Raw genomic sequence first — 15,944 nt, 5'->3', positions numbered from 1 at the left:
ACGATTAAGTATAGGAGATGAACTCTGCCACTATCTACCTTTGCTCCATGCGTTAACGGGCTGTGATACGACATCAAGGATGTTTGGAATTGAAAAACCTGCTGTTATAAAGCTTTTCCAAAAAACACCCTCCTTTCGTAAAACATGTGAGGATTTTCTGGCATCATCTATCCATGAATCTATACGTAGAAACGGAGAATCCTTGATTGCAACAATATATGAGGGGTCAGATTGTACGAACTTGAATGAATTGCGTTACAAACGGTTCACGGCCAAGGTAATTTCCAGCTGCAGTGCAGTTCAAGTCCAATCATTACCAGCGACGTCGGATGCAGCATCATTTCACAGCCTGAGGGTGTTTTACCAAACCAAAGTCTGGATGGGCATCACAAGCCTCAACCCTCTTGATTATGGCTGGTATGTTGTGAATAAAGTTCTTCTTCCTGTGAAAATGGCATTGCCGCCAGCACCTGAAAAACTACTTCAAGTAGTGAGATGCAGCTGTAAAATAAACTGTGATTCTAAAAGGTGTTCTTGCCGTAAACATGGCCTTGAATGCTCCAGTGCGTGCAAAGAGTGTAAAGGGCTTTGTTGTTCAAATTCACTTGGATTTTCTGACATACTAGAACATGAAAATGATGAGATCTAGAGTTTTCCACTATTTTCCACTTTTTTTAATATTAAAGTATGAATAATTGAAGAATTTGATTTGTACGGCATGAATATCATTGCTTTCATGAAGCGCTGTCGTTTTACTGTTGTCGGTCCATCATAAATTCTTTATCACAATCAACTGGTGAAAGACACTGTCTATTTAAAAGTTATTTTTAAGTGCAACATTTTTGTTAATGCTCATTTCTGTTTTGTCTTAACATAAATGCTTTTGTCATAGCAATATGTTGAGTGTTGCACATTTTTGCCCCTATAGTACTTGTATGGATTAGCATTAGTGGCTGGGGTTATATTACCTCTAATTTCTGCCCTTGTAAGTAGTTTACAGTGCAATAAACTGTTCAGATTGATTGAACAGCATGTTTTCAACCACTGTATTATTATTTGTTGTGAAGCATGCAAAACAAACTTCATTTCCTTTAATGCATATGTGTGTACAGTCTCGTCACAGGATTTTGTATATAAAGAGAAATCACAGCTATATCTCTTGTATTATAGTGCTAATACTTCAAAATATGCACCTGTTAAAGTCGATGAATTTCGATGATTACTTGCAGGCACATACTACTTACAGAAAATCAAACATTCGAAACGGTTTCAACTAGTTTGATTTTGATGATTTGATTTGTTTACAAGTACTTGTATGACATATGTATGACATTAGTGGGTGGGGTAATATTACCTCAAAATTCAGTCGTCGCAAGTACTATCGTGTGATAAAAACATTTAAATTGATTGAAAAACATGCTTTTTATTATTTTGTACAAAATGTGTTGTGATACCATGAATGCAAACTAAATATTTTAGATAAATATGGATGTTCGGGCAAATCAACGGCTTTTGTTTATATTTAAGAAACCCCTTGTACCTCTTGGTTTGTGACGTCAATATTTCAAAATCCGCAACTGCAAAAGTTCAGGACTTTTTATGGGTTCTTCTAGACACATAACAGTAACAGAAAAACCAACTTTCAAAACTTTTGCAATTAGTTCTAGGTTGACCACCATTTTGGGGTAGATTGACTGGCCTATATGTCAGTGATGTTTTACAGCCACCAGAAGGATGTAGCGTTGATCAGTCTCGCAAACGTCTTACACCGAGCCCAGAAATCCAACGAGGCGGCCATTGCGGTTCACCCCGCACTTGACATCTCCAAGGAACTGAATGTTAACCATTTCACGCAGGGAAATATTTATGCTGGTAGTATTGTATGTGAAACATTTCACACTGTAAAATAATTATTCAGAGAGTACTTGGGTGTGATTTCTCCTCCTTTCAGCTGATAAACCTCCCTTTCTAAGTCAAACTTATTTTACAAATAGTTATAATATTTTCTGAATCTATATTCAAATTAAGAATTTATTTGAAGCCTGTACGAGGGCAGGATATTTCCTCCTCTGAGGAGATTCTTGAATCACACATCTGGAGTATTGGAAGCAGGAAGTTCATAATTATCCACATTAAAGATAGTGGGAGTATTGATACCTGAGGCAAGAATTATTCGGGAAATCCGGATTTGAGCTGTCCGTGGTTGATTTTGAGATCAATGTTTATTTGATAATTTTATAAGAGGGGGGGGGGGGGGGGGGCGCGATCATTTGAGAACGTATACTGTTATAGCTTCCTCAGCATTCCAGAAAGATTCACTTGGTACCGATTTTGCCTGGTATTTTATTTATTTACTTTTGATTGGTTAGCGGATTGCGCGGACATGTATGTTAACTGACGAAAAATCTTTCTACTTTCCTAAAATCGTACACGTCAACGAAATGTTGCCAATGTAAGCAATACCAATGTTGAAATATTTTAAGTGATCGATTACCAAAGTAAAACACTGTCAAGCAGATCGTAAAGCAATATGTTAACAAAATTATATAAAGTGATTACCTATTTACAAGGTTATACGTTATAACTCAATCTTTATTAAATAAAACTTGGTACGAATTTTTGTCTTGACATTATGTAGTCCGAGTTTGAATGTATTTTACATGCGTTTAAAAATCTATGTCTAAATTTATTACGACGCTTATGACAATATTCATTACTAAATCTTACAATCTTAAGTTGTTTAAACCCCCATGATACCACACTAGAGGCCACAAGAATGACTCAATCGTGATGAAACTTGGTAAACATGTTTATATTTGCAATTTCAATGCCGATTTTGAATTCAATTCAAGGGCGTCAAAAAACTAGGTCACCAGGTCATACCTTATACACACCTTGTAACCACTGTTGAGGCTACATCAATGACTCAATATTGATAAACAGGGTCAAAATGTTTATATTTGGGAATACACAGAACGAGATCTTATATGGGTCATGCGCATCTAAAAATATGTCATCTGTTTCATGCGAAAAAAACGCGCAATGCACATTAGTTGAAGTGTACTCAAGCATATGACTTTCTCTTTCTATCCCTCGTCCCACTAGGCGATTAAAGTTGTTAGGGTGAGCATTTTTAGATGGTCGCTTTAGCGACCGTCTAAAGAGCATGATGTGAATTTCAGGTCGATACGGCCTGGGTATGATTAACCCAATACCCGCTTGCGTATCCACGCAAGAAAGAGTTGTATAATTTATGCAAGAGGTTTGAGTTCTCCAATTATGTGCATTCACAAATGGAAACATTATATTAATATCGTGTTACATTCAATATTTTCGAACGGTGTTTTATAGAAAAGACTCAATAAACAATGATCGTATTGTACGTGTCGCGGAGGAGATATTTTATGAATGATTAAAATAGTCCACTTTCTGCTGCGTGTGCGTGACGTAGTATTTTCGCTCAGCTCATTCATAAATCTGAGGCTAGCGATAAACAAAGGGGAGTCCGTGTGAGAATAACGCAATAGTATAAGGTTACGCTTGTTTATATTCACAGGTCTCAATTAATAATACGTTGACCACGAGTTCAACAATTATTACAGGGATACGATAGACAACATTAAAAAATGTTTCATTATCGCTGAAACTGAATATTAAAAAAACAAACATTTGAAGAATATTCTGTTAAATGTGTATTATAGTCTTGCTGTTTTGAAATAAGGTTTGGAATTTTGGTTTCCAAATAACTTAATTTAAAACAAAAGTTTAATTATAGTGTTTTTTACTTGTTAGTCGCATATTTACCGCACTATAATGTGTGTTTTATTTTATGCTTTCCATCGATAATTTTCACTGTTTTACCGGCACTTTTTTTTACCCCATTGTGACCCCCACGCATTCTTCCGCCAAGAGCGAGAGCTCTTAGATGAATATTTATATCAACATACGGAGTAATTTCCCTTCAACATACATGTACACACTGTTAGCGTTATTTACGCTATAAATAGACTCCACATATTAATACGCTAACATGACATAAACAAATTGTGTCATCATATGATTATTTATTTTTTAAATGATGTTATCGGTGTTTTTTTCTTTTCACTTGATATGTGTTGCATTGTTAATACAAAAAAGTTATTGTTTTACTTTGTTTTATTGTGAACTAGTTGTAACGCTTATTGTAAAAGCGGTAATGATATTTTGGGGCGCCCAATGGGAAATTGGTTTGAACGGATTGGCAAACGTATAAAAAAATCAATTTGTGAGCATAAAATAAGAAGAAAATTTGTTGGATTGGGTGGAATATCAATTTTAATTCACTCGTTATCATAGAAAAAATATGTTTTCACGAGTGGCGCATTTGTGAGCATAAAATAAGAAGAAAATTTGTTGGATTGGGTGGAATATCAATTTTAATTCACTCGTTATCATAGAAAAAATATGTTTTCACTCGTGGCTGCACAACTCGTGAAAATATAATTTTCTATGATCACTCGTGAAATAAAATCGATATTGCACCCAATCCAACAAATATCCTCTATATAGGCAAACCATACATTAGTAAAATTCAATCTGCCTTCGCACATAGATGGAATGGGTCAATTAGGTGCTGCGTTTCCTTTGCTTACTTCACTTAGAGGTCAATTCTTACGTAATAGCAATCACAAGGCCCCGGCTTCAAAGGAATTGCAGAGCGTTCTTACATAATAAAAGTCGAGTCGCATGGTATTTGCGTTTAGCGTCCTAATTTAGTCACGTGGTTCTTTTTCGCGGGTGTTTTGGCGTCTATTTTTCGTCACGTGATCAAAAGATGTCCTCAGCAAAAAAATAGTTCATCGAAACGATAGTATTTAATCATTAAGTTTGTACTATCGAATTATTTTCAAGACGGTAGTTATATGAAAATGATTTGTTTATTTATTATTTACTAATACTATTGAGTTCAAAATAACTTAAATTGTTGTTTATTGGCTGCGCAATGATACATTGTTTACATCCCACCCGAATCCCGCGCCGACTGTCAAAACATTCGATTTCGTTGAGCTCAACAGTCAGCATCCCAAGCAAGTTTCGCATTGTTGCAGAAGAACGCACTTAAAAAGTGAGTACATTCATATGTTTACATTTATGTGTTCATAACTGACGATATTTCATGGCATGCTTTATAAACGTAACATAGCGCTACAGAACAAGTTAACGTTGTTGTTTTCGATGACAAGTGGAAATGTAATTGATGTTATCTGAGTGCTAGTTTAACTGCGTCTTTTTTCGAATTGTACGAGTTATAAGCGTGTTTTTTTGTAAATATATAAGATATATTATATGTTGTTTGTTGAGATTTATTCTATTTCCAAATGTTTTAATTGTAATTGACTTAAATCAGGTGAGATATATTGAATGTTGGTATCATTTTTTATTCAGCCAGAGATAATTAGTTAAAAGAAAGCTTAACTATCTTGCTATTAAGAACTAGCTTGCTATTAAGTATGATCAGTATACATTGTTTATATACTTGGAGTTGAAAGTAATGGCATACCCACATTTTTGAGACTGGATTTGTTATATTTTAATCCATTGACTTGCTTTCCAAACTTTTATCATATACTGGAATTGACTTTGAACAATGGTTAATGATATATTAAGCTACATATACTCGTGGTTGAGATGCTTTCAAAATATTGACCTCTGGAACTGACTTGGAGTTGAACACTGGAGTTGAACACTGTTTAAATATCCATTTGTGTGAAAACTATGAGTTGAAACTATAATAGCATTCCACACTGTTGAGGCTGAAGTTGCAATTTGTCATAGCAACATTAATTGCTGCAGTTGTTTACAAAATATTGATATTATACTGACACTGACTTGAGTTGAACACTGGTTAGTACCATTACTTTTCTTTATATGTTTTAGTTGGAACCATAATGGCATACTTACATTTTGACGCGAGAGTTTGTATATTTAATTCACTGAAATTTTGATCATTTACTTGAACTTACTTAAGGATTATACTGGCAAAAACTTGGCATTAGATATTGGTTACAGATCCATACATATGAATACTTGGAGCTGATACAATAATGGCATAGCCAGACTGGAGTTTCACTATTTCATTGCTGCTTTCCAAAGGTCGATTTACTTGCAATGACTTAAGTTAAATACTTGTCAATTATCAATATTTCTATATACTAGGAAATGAACCAATAATGGCATACCCTCTCTGATGGGCCTGGATTTGCAATGTTAAATTTACAGGATACATGTAGCTACTTGCATGAACTGTTAGATTGTGTTATATGAATAGTTTGTGATATACCTTGTAGTTCAATGAACCAGCATGAGGTTGAAGTATAATATAAACAAACATTAGAAATCCCAATTTCTGTCATCATTGTTGTTTGGATTGTGCTCCTGTCAAGTATCGATATGGCTTACTTGCTGGTTGCACATGGTGATTACTGTCAAACTGATGAACGCTTGCCTTGTGATGCAAGAGGTAAACAGTGTGTACCATGCTGTATGATGTTTTTAGTTTTTGTAAAAAATGTTAAGCCTGCTGGTCAGATTAAGGCTGATGATCTTAATCATATCATCCAGGATGGCAGTAGCTTATACATGGCATTGAACACTGATGACACTGTTTCTGGCTTTGTGAATCCACAAATTGTACCTGACAAAATTGTCTATAGGGGTAAAAGAGTGTATGTTGAGCATAAAGATGTGATGTCTGGGGTTATCAGATGCTCGAGTGATATTGACATAGAAGCAGCGGGTTTATTTTCACTCGAAATTGCATTCACAAAATGTTTTGCAGATAACAATGATGTAATTTTGGTTTTTGCTGGGTTTGCTATTGCTATTCACTATGAAAGAAAAACTCATTTTTATTATGTGTTTGATAGTCACAGTAGAGATGAAAATGGTCTTTGTTGTCCCGATGGAACTTCTGTTCTAGGAGAGATGCATTCTTTGAAAGATATGTGCACATTTATTGACAATTTGGTAACGTCATGTGGACAGTGCCCTACCTCTGTACAGTTTCATATGCATTTGTTCTTTTTAAAAGCCTTCTTTAAGCCATATTTTAATGCCGTGCATATATTGGACAATCAAGAGGGTTTTAAGAAAATTCCTAAAAGAAAGCAGGCAAATACAAGTGTTGGGCGGAAACGGCCTTGTTTAAGGGATAAAATGATAGGAATGTCATTCACTGGTTGCATAGATGATAGATTTGTTCCAGATAAGTTTGTAGATCTTCCTTCAAAGTTTCACAATCTTGTATTAAGTGAAGGGCCAGATTATGTCTGTTCATGCTGCTCCCAAACCTTTTTTAGGTATTCAATGAACAACTGCGAACAATTACTAAGTAATCGGGAAAAAGTTGGCCCTTACTTGTCAAATTGTAAAAGTGTTAATAATGTTGAGTGGATTTGCAGTGGTTGCTATAAAGTTATATGCAAAGGTGAAACACCCCCTTTTTGCAAACACAATGGTTTGGCATTTCCTGTTAAACCAAAGGAGTTGGAATTATCAAATTTGGAAGAAAGATTGGTTTCTCCAAGATTGCCATTTATGCAACTCCGTGAAATGCCCAGGGGTGGTCAGTTAAACCTGAGGGGAAATATTGTCAATGTTCCTGCAGATGTAAACAGCACAATCAAGTCACTGCCTAGAATGATGAGTGAACATGACACTATAATGATAAAGTTGAAGCGTAAATTGGCTTTCAAACACCATGTTTTATTTGAAAATATTAGGCCAAATAAATTATTCGAAGCTGCGAAATGGTTGGTTGCAAATAGCAGCATTTGTAGAAACGAAGAAATTGTTTTAAATGAAACATGGCTTGAGCAGCCACATGAAGATTTTATCTTTCCGGATTCCATGTCCCAGCAAGGGAAGGATGCTGTTAATACAGTTGATAATGACTATCAATCAGATTCCTGGACAGAAGATGATAGTTTTAATGATCGATTAGTTGGCAATTTAGACACATGTCTACAGCCCATTGATTTCAGAGAATTTAACCAGGTGCTTTGTGTAGCTCCAGGAGAAAATAATAGTCCTATCAGCTTATTTCAAGACTTTCATTCTGAAATACTCTCATTCCCATCGATTTTCTGTGGAAAGCCACGTCTTGATAATTCACAGCGTTTGGTACCATTGCATTACAGTGATATTTGCAAGTGGGAGTTAAGAAATGTTGACAGACGAGTTGCAAAATGTGTTCCTAACATATTCTTTAAGTTAAAACGTCTGTAAATCAAACAAGTCAAGGATAAGGTTAATCTAGCTGTAAGAAAATGTAAATCTAAAGACCAGAGTCTAACTGCGGGTAATTTGCTTAATCCTGTTTTTGTTGATCAGCTCACGATGCAAAATGATGGGTATAAAGTCTTACGGACGATTCGTGGATCTCCACCTTACTGGGAGCAAGCTAAACGTGATGTTTTCGCAATGATTCGTCAACTCGGTACTCCTACTTGGTTTGCTTCTTTCTCTGCTGCAGAAACAAAATGGTTGCCATTACTGATATCACTACACAAACTTGGCCGTGGTACAGACATTTCAATGGAAGAAGCAAGGTTTTCCTGGCAGGAAAAGTGCTTTCTTATAAAGTCAGATCCTGTGACTTGTGCCAGGTACTTTGACATGAGAGTTCAAGTCTTTATAAAAGACATTTTAAAAAGCACACTTATGCCAGTTGGTGAAATAATGGACTTCTTTTATAGAGTGGAATTCCAGCAACGAGGTTCCCCCCATATTCATATGCTTTTGTGGGTGAAAGGTGCTCCACTTCATGGTGTTTCACCTGACAATTTAATCACAGACTTTGTTGATAAGTATGTCACCTGTAAAAATGACAATGCTATTCAAGAATTAGTAAATTACCAAACACATAGACATGCAAAAACATGCCGTAAACGTGGAAAAAATGTATGCAGATTCAACTTTCCATTGTTTCCTATGCCAAAGACTATTATATTATATCCTTTAGATGAAACTTCGGCATCCCCAAAGCATTCGCAATTGGTTACAAAAATAACAGCATTTCTAAATGAGGCACACACAAATAACAAACAAATAGATTTCGACGAGTTCCTTGTTTCTCTAGAAATTGACTTCAATACCTATATCGAGGTAATAAGATCGACCTTAAAAAGAGTGACAGTTTTCTTGAAGCGATCCTTAGCTGAGACACGGATAAATAATTACAACACGGTTTTAATGAAATGCTGGATGGCCAATATGGACTTGCAGTACATACTTGATCCATACGCTTGTGTTTCGTACATAGTATCTTACATCTCTAAAGGACAAAGGGGTTTATCAAACTTGCTTGCGGATGCTTGTTTTGAGGCTCAGTCAAAAGACACCAACATACGAGAACAGGTACGCAGAATTGGTAACCAGTTTTTAACCAATATTGAGATTGGCGCTCAAGAGGCTGTCTATTTGGTACTACAGATGCCACTGAGACGTTGTACAAGGCAGGTTATATATGTTGACACAAATCAATCAAATGACAGAACATCTATGATCAAACCATTTTCACAATTGCAGAGTCTTCCTAAAGAGTCGGTTGATGTAGAGATGGATAGTATTCTTAAGAGATACAAAAGGAGACCCAAGTCTATGGAGTTAATGTGTTATGCAGAATTTGCATCATGGTATGAAGTCATCCCTAAGCAGAGGGAAAAAAATCAGTAAATGTTGAAGCAGAATTACCCGAAACTGAATATGTTCATGACCAAGAAGATGACATTGTGCCTATAAATGATGACGATGAAGTTGGTCGCAAAGTGGTGAAGTTACCATGTGGCACATGCTTAAGAAATAGAAAATGTGGGAAAATTATTTATACTAATATAACACCAATCAATAAGGATAGGGAAGAGCATTTTCGTCAAAAACTTATGCTGTACACCCATTGGAGAGATGATGAAAGGGATTTTATAGCCGGATATGACAACTATGAGCAATGTTTAACTTCGAAAATTCTTGAAATCAATGCTAATAAGATGCAATTTGAGAAATGTGATTTGGATTTTGAGTCATTTGTTGCAATGAATTTAGATGAAATAGAACCACCCGTTGACATGGAAGCGCAACACCAAGAGGCAATAGATGAAAGTGCAGGTGTCTCACTAGCCAGTCAGTTTGGTTGCTTTGACTCAAATGTTGTTGATAGTGATTCATTATATTATGATTTAGGGGAAGACTTGAATGTTACTATGCGACGCTCCAATGCAGAAATTCTTCCTCAGAAAGAGGTGGATAATGATGCTTATTTTGAGAGTATACGAAAGTTAAATCACGAGCAAAAACATTTTTTTTATTACATGCTTACTAAAATGAAATCCAAAGAATTACCCTTTTACACATTTCTGTCTGGTGGTGCTGGTGTTGGGAAAAGTGTGTTAACAAAGTGCATTTATCAAGGTGTGATAAAATATTATAATCATTTAAGGGGTGAAAATCCTGATACAATTAAAATTTTGATGTGTGCTCCAACTGGAAAAGCTGCGCATAACATTGGTGGAAGCACAATTCACTCCGCCTTTTGCATACTAGCTAACCAAGGTTTTTATTTTAAGCCTCTTGACATGCAGCAGTTGAACACAATGCGAGCAAGGTACATCTCCTTAAAACTTGTCATTATAGATGAAATTTCTATGGTGGGTCGTAGCATGTTGAATTTTATCAATCTAAGAATGCAGGAAATAACATCTTGCAATAAACCTTTTGGGAACGTAAGCATACTTGCAGTAGGAGATCTCTTTCAATTGAAACCTGTCATGGATTCTTGGGTGTTCTCGCAGGAATTCAGAAGCTCCCAACTGCATAATTTGGCCACAAATGTTTGGGTTGATTTATTTGATTTCTTTGAATTGAAAGTGATAATGCGCCAGAAAGAGGATGCTGCATTTGCAGAGCTGCTGAATAGATTGAGGGAAGGCCTTCATACTGAAGAGGATATTGCTGTTTTAAAAGCTAGATTAGTTAAGGGTGATAGTAATGACCTCAAGAACAAACCTCATTTATTTTGCAGAAGGGAGGATGTATCATTGCACAATTCCTTTATTTTGAAAGAAATGCCTGTCAGTAATATTGTTACAATTGAAGCTGTTGATGATGTGTCTGGTGATATAAGTGCATCTCTACGCAGTACAATTATTTCCAAAATACCAGATGACTCTTCAAAAACGATGAATCTGCCAAAAACACTTTCCCTTGGAATTGAATTGCCTGCAGAAATAAGCCTGAATGTAGACACAGAAGATGGCTTGACTAATGGTGCATCATGCATCATAACAAAATTTGATTTCAGAGTTCAAAATTCTTGTAGATGCAGCATAATTTGGGTTTTGTTTGATGATCCAACTATTGGTTGTAAGTGGCGCAGTCGATATAGACATTTGTACAATGCACACATTCCGCAGAACTGGACGCCTATTCTTGAAACGTGTCGTCGCTTTACTCACCAATATTACAAAAATTACTTGATCATCAGGCGCCAATTCCCTATTTACCTATCAGCAGGGAAAACAATACACAAAGCTCAGGGTTCCACTATGACAGAGGCTGTAATTAACTTTGGAACAAAGAAAATTGATCACATTCACTATGTTGGTCTCAGTAGAGTTGGCAAACTGTCAGGTGTTTATTTGACTGAAATGAATGCTGGTAAAATACATGTTTCTCCAGATGTCGAAATTGAAATGGAAAGACTAAGAAATCACAGAAAAATAACCCATTTATTACCTTGTTTGGATTTATTTGATTCAATGCTTTATACAAAAATAATCTTCCATAATTGCCGTTCTTTAAGGAAACATTTCGTTAACTTCAGACAAGAAACCAATATGTTGTATTCTGACATCATAGGTTTAGTTGAAACAAGAGTTTGGAATTTGATTGATGAAACGTATAGCCTAGAAGGTTTTAGTAGCTTTTGTGGTACTTTGGAACAAACAGCTCATGGTATTGCGGTTTTTGTCAAAAATGAATTGACTGTGCGTCATATTTCTTTTAGGACAATTTGTGACATAGAGTACTGTCTTGTGGACATTGGGCAGGGTCTTGTGATCGATTTTGTGTACTGTCCTCCAAAAAAACATACACTTCAAAATATTACGCAATTTCTCATGGCTGTCAACAATGAAATCACGGACAATCATTCAAAAATGGAGCTTGTACTGATGGGTGATTTCAACTTCGAAACTAATTTAAATAAACAATTTACAGATGCTTTTAAGAGCCCTTCAAATTTGCAACAATTGCCGACTGGTGTTACGACTGATTACGGTTCATGCATTGATCATATCTATACAACAATATGTGCTAATGAAATAGCTGCATTTGGCACACTAGAGTCTTACTATTCTGATCATAACCCATTATTTTTAGCATGTGCAAAAAATAGAGAATTGTAAGAAAAAATCTATTGCATTTTTTTCTCATTATAATGTCATAATTGAATACAACCCATGGTGTTCATCATGATTCAATCATGTTCCTTCCAAAAATTTCAATGATATACATGCCCAAGCACCAAACCCCATGTCGTGATCTATATAGGACCAAAATGTATATTTCAAGGAGTATGTCATTATTGAGTATGTATAATGACAAATAACATATTGTATTAATTCAAGTTATTGGTTTTAGTAATGATTTAATATAACAAATTTAAGAAGAACAGGTTCATGATAAATAGTTTACAAACCTGATTCTCATTTATGACAAATATTTACTAAATTTTAGTTGAACATCGGAACTGCAGTAACAATGTTACACACAACAAAGCCTTAGCTAGGATCTGAAAAGGTTTTGACAAAAGAGTTCATTCCTTTGAGCCTGTGTTTATATATAAATGTATATATTACTAGTATATTACATCATATCACATGTATTTCTGTACGATTTCATTAATTGTATTTTATGTAAATATGCCTTTCATAACAATTATATATAATCCCAATATAACAATTGTACAGTGTTAATTTTGTGAAATACTTGTTTACTTGTCACAGCGTTACAAATATTATTTTATTAATGTTTGATTTTGATTGAGAACGTAATAAATCATTAAAATATCTTTGTGTTACAGAGTTACAAATTAATGTCGTCTGAATGGTCAGGATATAATTGCGTCAAAATAATTCAAAGAAGTCAATGCAAGGGAAAACCATATCAATTTTGTGTTGCTTGCGTAAAAATGCAGTGATTTTTATTTATTGAAATCTCCTGTTGAATTATTTGAAATGTAATATTGCTAAAATATCATTCATGTTTTATCATATCAGATGACAAGTATCGATGCCGCTTTTACTGAACGGGGCACTGGGCCATACACTTTGGCTTTAAAGGTCAAGGTTGTTGCGGTTAAGCCTGCAGAAGTATACAGGAAGGATGGCGAAGAGAAAAGAGTCATGAACTTTGCCATGAGTGACGGCATTACCACGGCAAAAGGGATCTGCTACGACCCGGCAAAGTTTTGTAAATTGCAGGTAATTTGTACTGAAAATTTTAGTTTAACAATCTGTGTTAAATTTTAGTTTAACAATCTGTGTTGTAACCTAAATGTAATGTTTTGTAACTATGGATTGTAACAATTGCACGTTTCATAGATAAATGATATGTTATTGTGAAAGTTGAAAACATCGTAGTTTTATGCAACATATAACAATAGACTCAATGGTTTCATACATGGTATTGAAATTAAAGTTTTTAAGACCAGCACCCTAATCAACACTGACATTAACTGTTAATTGGTCAATAATTAACTTGCATCAAAATGCACCGTTTGTTGATTAAAATAACACTTGTACACCATTTATAGGTGGGCAACACTTTGGTTGTGCGAAACAGCATTCGCCGAACAGAGGATGAGGTGAGAGTCCTCATCTTGACGAGCACATCGAAGGTGCTCATGTCAGCACCCCTTCAGGTGCCTCCACAACATGTGCAGGAGGGTGAGAGGCTTCTGAATCCACCACCGGCAGAGATTGTTGCAATAAAAACTGCACTTACTTCACCTGCAAAGAAACGGGTCTCCATAAGTGGGAAAGTCACTCAGGTATGCATACAAAAATTTCATTTCAATTGATATATTTAAATGAATCTCTTTCATTTCTGTCTGACTAAAAGATTTATTTTATTATTATCTTAACAATATAGAAGATATAATAGCTGTATTTCCACAAATCGCTTAAATCTTCATTATTGATGTCATTTGAATTGACAAATAATACATGCATATACATGTCTATACACATAGTGGCTCAGTTTTGTGCACTTATAATTTTTTTAACCTCCCTTGTTCTTTACCTTCCATTGCATTCAACATTGAGACAATGTTGCCCACCAAAATCAAAAGCTGGTCATAACTAACTAATGTTTGTGCTGAAATCTTCCTTATTGGACACTTACTATTTATGCAGTATTTTATGTACTCCATAAATTCATATGAGCAGGAAGACGAACCGAGAGAGGTGCAGGTCCAAGGTGGAATGGTCCCCATCAAGACCATCACTGTCATGGATGACAGTTCAAAGACACAGGTCACTCTCTGGCGTGATGCCGTTCAAAGTGATGTGAGGCCTGGTGACCATGTGACGATCACCGATGTGATCGTCAACAGCTATCAGAATGTCCTGTCACTGTCCACAACTGCGAGGTCGAAAATCCAAGTGAGCATTTTTCTTAAGTTTTGGCATACATTCTTATGCATTAAGGAAACTTTCTGCATTAGTGAGCGATATAATTTTTGGATCATTGTTGCATGTCGTCAAGCTCGGCGTTTGATTACATGACCTGTGAAAATTATGCCATTACTGATGACTGAAGGTCATCTAGTTGGCTATTTTGGTGTCAATGCTTTTCACATTATGCATCTTTTTTGCCTATCACTATATTCTTAGTGTCTATGTTTGAAATTTCTTTATTTAATTGATTCATTTACTTTTATGTGGCTCTGGATAGACGCGCTCATTCAACCTATGTACTTTGGCCCTTATCAAGCATATGTGGCTTCTTCAAAAATAAATTGCATAACAATAATCCAAATAACGCTAAATCTCTTGAGCTTTTTGTAAAGTGGAGATATAATGTACAATATTGTCTTCTATATTTGCTCTGTGCCTAAATTTGGAAATTCTTTCCTTGCCAAACTAAAGGGTCGCATTGTACACTAAGGTTTCCCTCTTGCTGGTGCAACAAAATGTTCAATTTTATATATTTTGTCCATTGGGACATCCCACCTATTACATAAAAAAAATACTTTTAACCAGAACTTTCTTTGGCTGATGGTTAATCCTTCTATTGAGTCATATTCCTTATGCAAAAAAGTTATAGTATCTATTTTCCGAAATCAAGTTTAATATTCCAAATGATTGTTTAAATTGATAATGTTTAAAAATAAAAGCACTGTAAAAGTGTTAAAAAACTACTATTGGAACAAACAAATTGATGATTAGAATTTTCAATAAATCAAAGTTTATCTATAAACTCAAGAAATAACAATTTACAAAAAAAAGATTTGTTTATATTTATTTCTTTTTATATAGAAAACAGAAGCTCCCCTTGTACAGTCTATCGTCACTGTGGAGGCAATCGGTGTGAGCGACGGAGTTGCTGAATGTTTTTGTAACAACGGAGAAATTGTAAACATGCCTGCTGAACTTCTCCAGCAGGCATTAGAGGAGGATGGACTTGTAATGCCTGACATCGAGATGGCCACTGCAACTGCTCCAATTGACCTGCAGTTGGTCTCCAAGGGCTCTGAAGTTGTGAGCGTCATCAAATTGTAGTTAACATGAAAGTTCTGTACATGTACAAAGTGTAAATATAGTCTGTTTTTTTTTTGCGTGTTCTTAATGTCCAAATACCTCATTTCAATGACAATAAATGCTCAATTAAATGTGCTACCTTTACAA

General features: G+C 35.3%; 1 protein-coding gene across 1 annotated transcript; it reads left to right on the top strand.

Annotated features, from left to right (window-relative positions):
* Positions 1-1,703: 1,703 nt before the first annotated feature.
* On the top strand, positions 1,704-15,853 carry LOC127853222 (uncharacterized). The gene is made up of 5 exons (XM_052387557.1): positions 1,704-1,838; positions 13,314-13,517; positions 13,850-14,086; positions 14,484-14,699; positions 15,576-15,853. Exons 1-5 carry the CDS (start codon positions 1,704-1,706, stop codon positions 15,816-15,818), a joined length of 1,035 nt encoding a protein of 344 aa, XP_052243517.1. The 3' UTR covers positions 15,819-15,853.
* Positions 15,854-15,944: the final 91 nt, after the last annotated feature.

The sequence above is a fragment of the Dreissena polymorpha genome, chromosome 1 (assembly GCF_020536995.1).
Source record: "Dreissena polymorpha isolate Duluth1 chromosome 1, UMN_Dpol_1.0, whole genome shotgun sequence".
NCBI classification, from domain to species: domain Eukaryota; kingdom Metazoa; phylum Mollusca; class Bivalvia; order Myida; family Dreissenidae; genus Dreissena; species Dreissena polymorpha.
The sequence above is the reverse complement of the archived record's forward strand: the minus strand, read 5'-3'. Positions and strand labels throughout refer to the sequence as shown.

Bases quoted from the DNA above. Each gene is read 5' to 3' on its own strand.
- LOC127853222 (XM_052387557.1), top strand. From the start codon at position 1,704: ATGTCAGTGATGTTTTACAGCCACCAGAAGGATGTAGCGTTGATCAGT. The intron at 1,839-13,313 runs GTTAACCATTTC...TTATCATATCAG, and splicing joins ACATCTCCAAGGAACTGAAT to ATGACAAGTATCGATGCCGC. The intron at 13,518-13,849 runs GTAATTTGTACT...CACCATTTATAG, and splicing joins CAAAGTTTTGTAAATTGCAG to GTGGGCAACACTTTGGTTGT.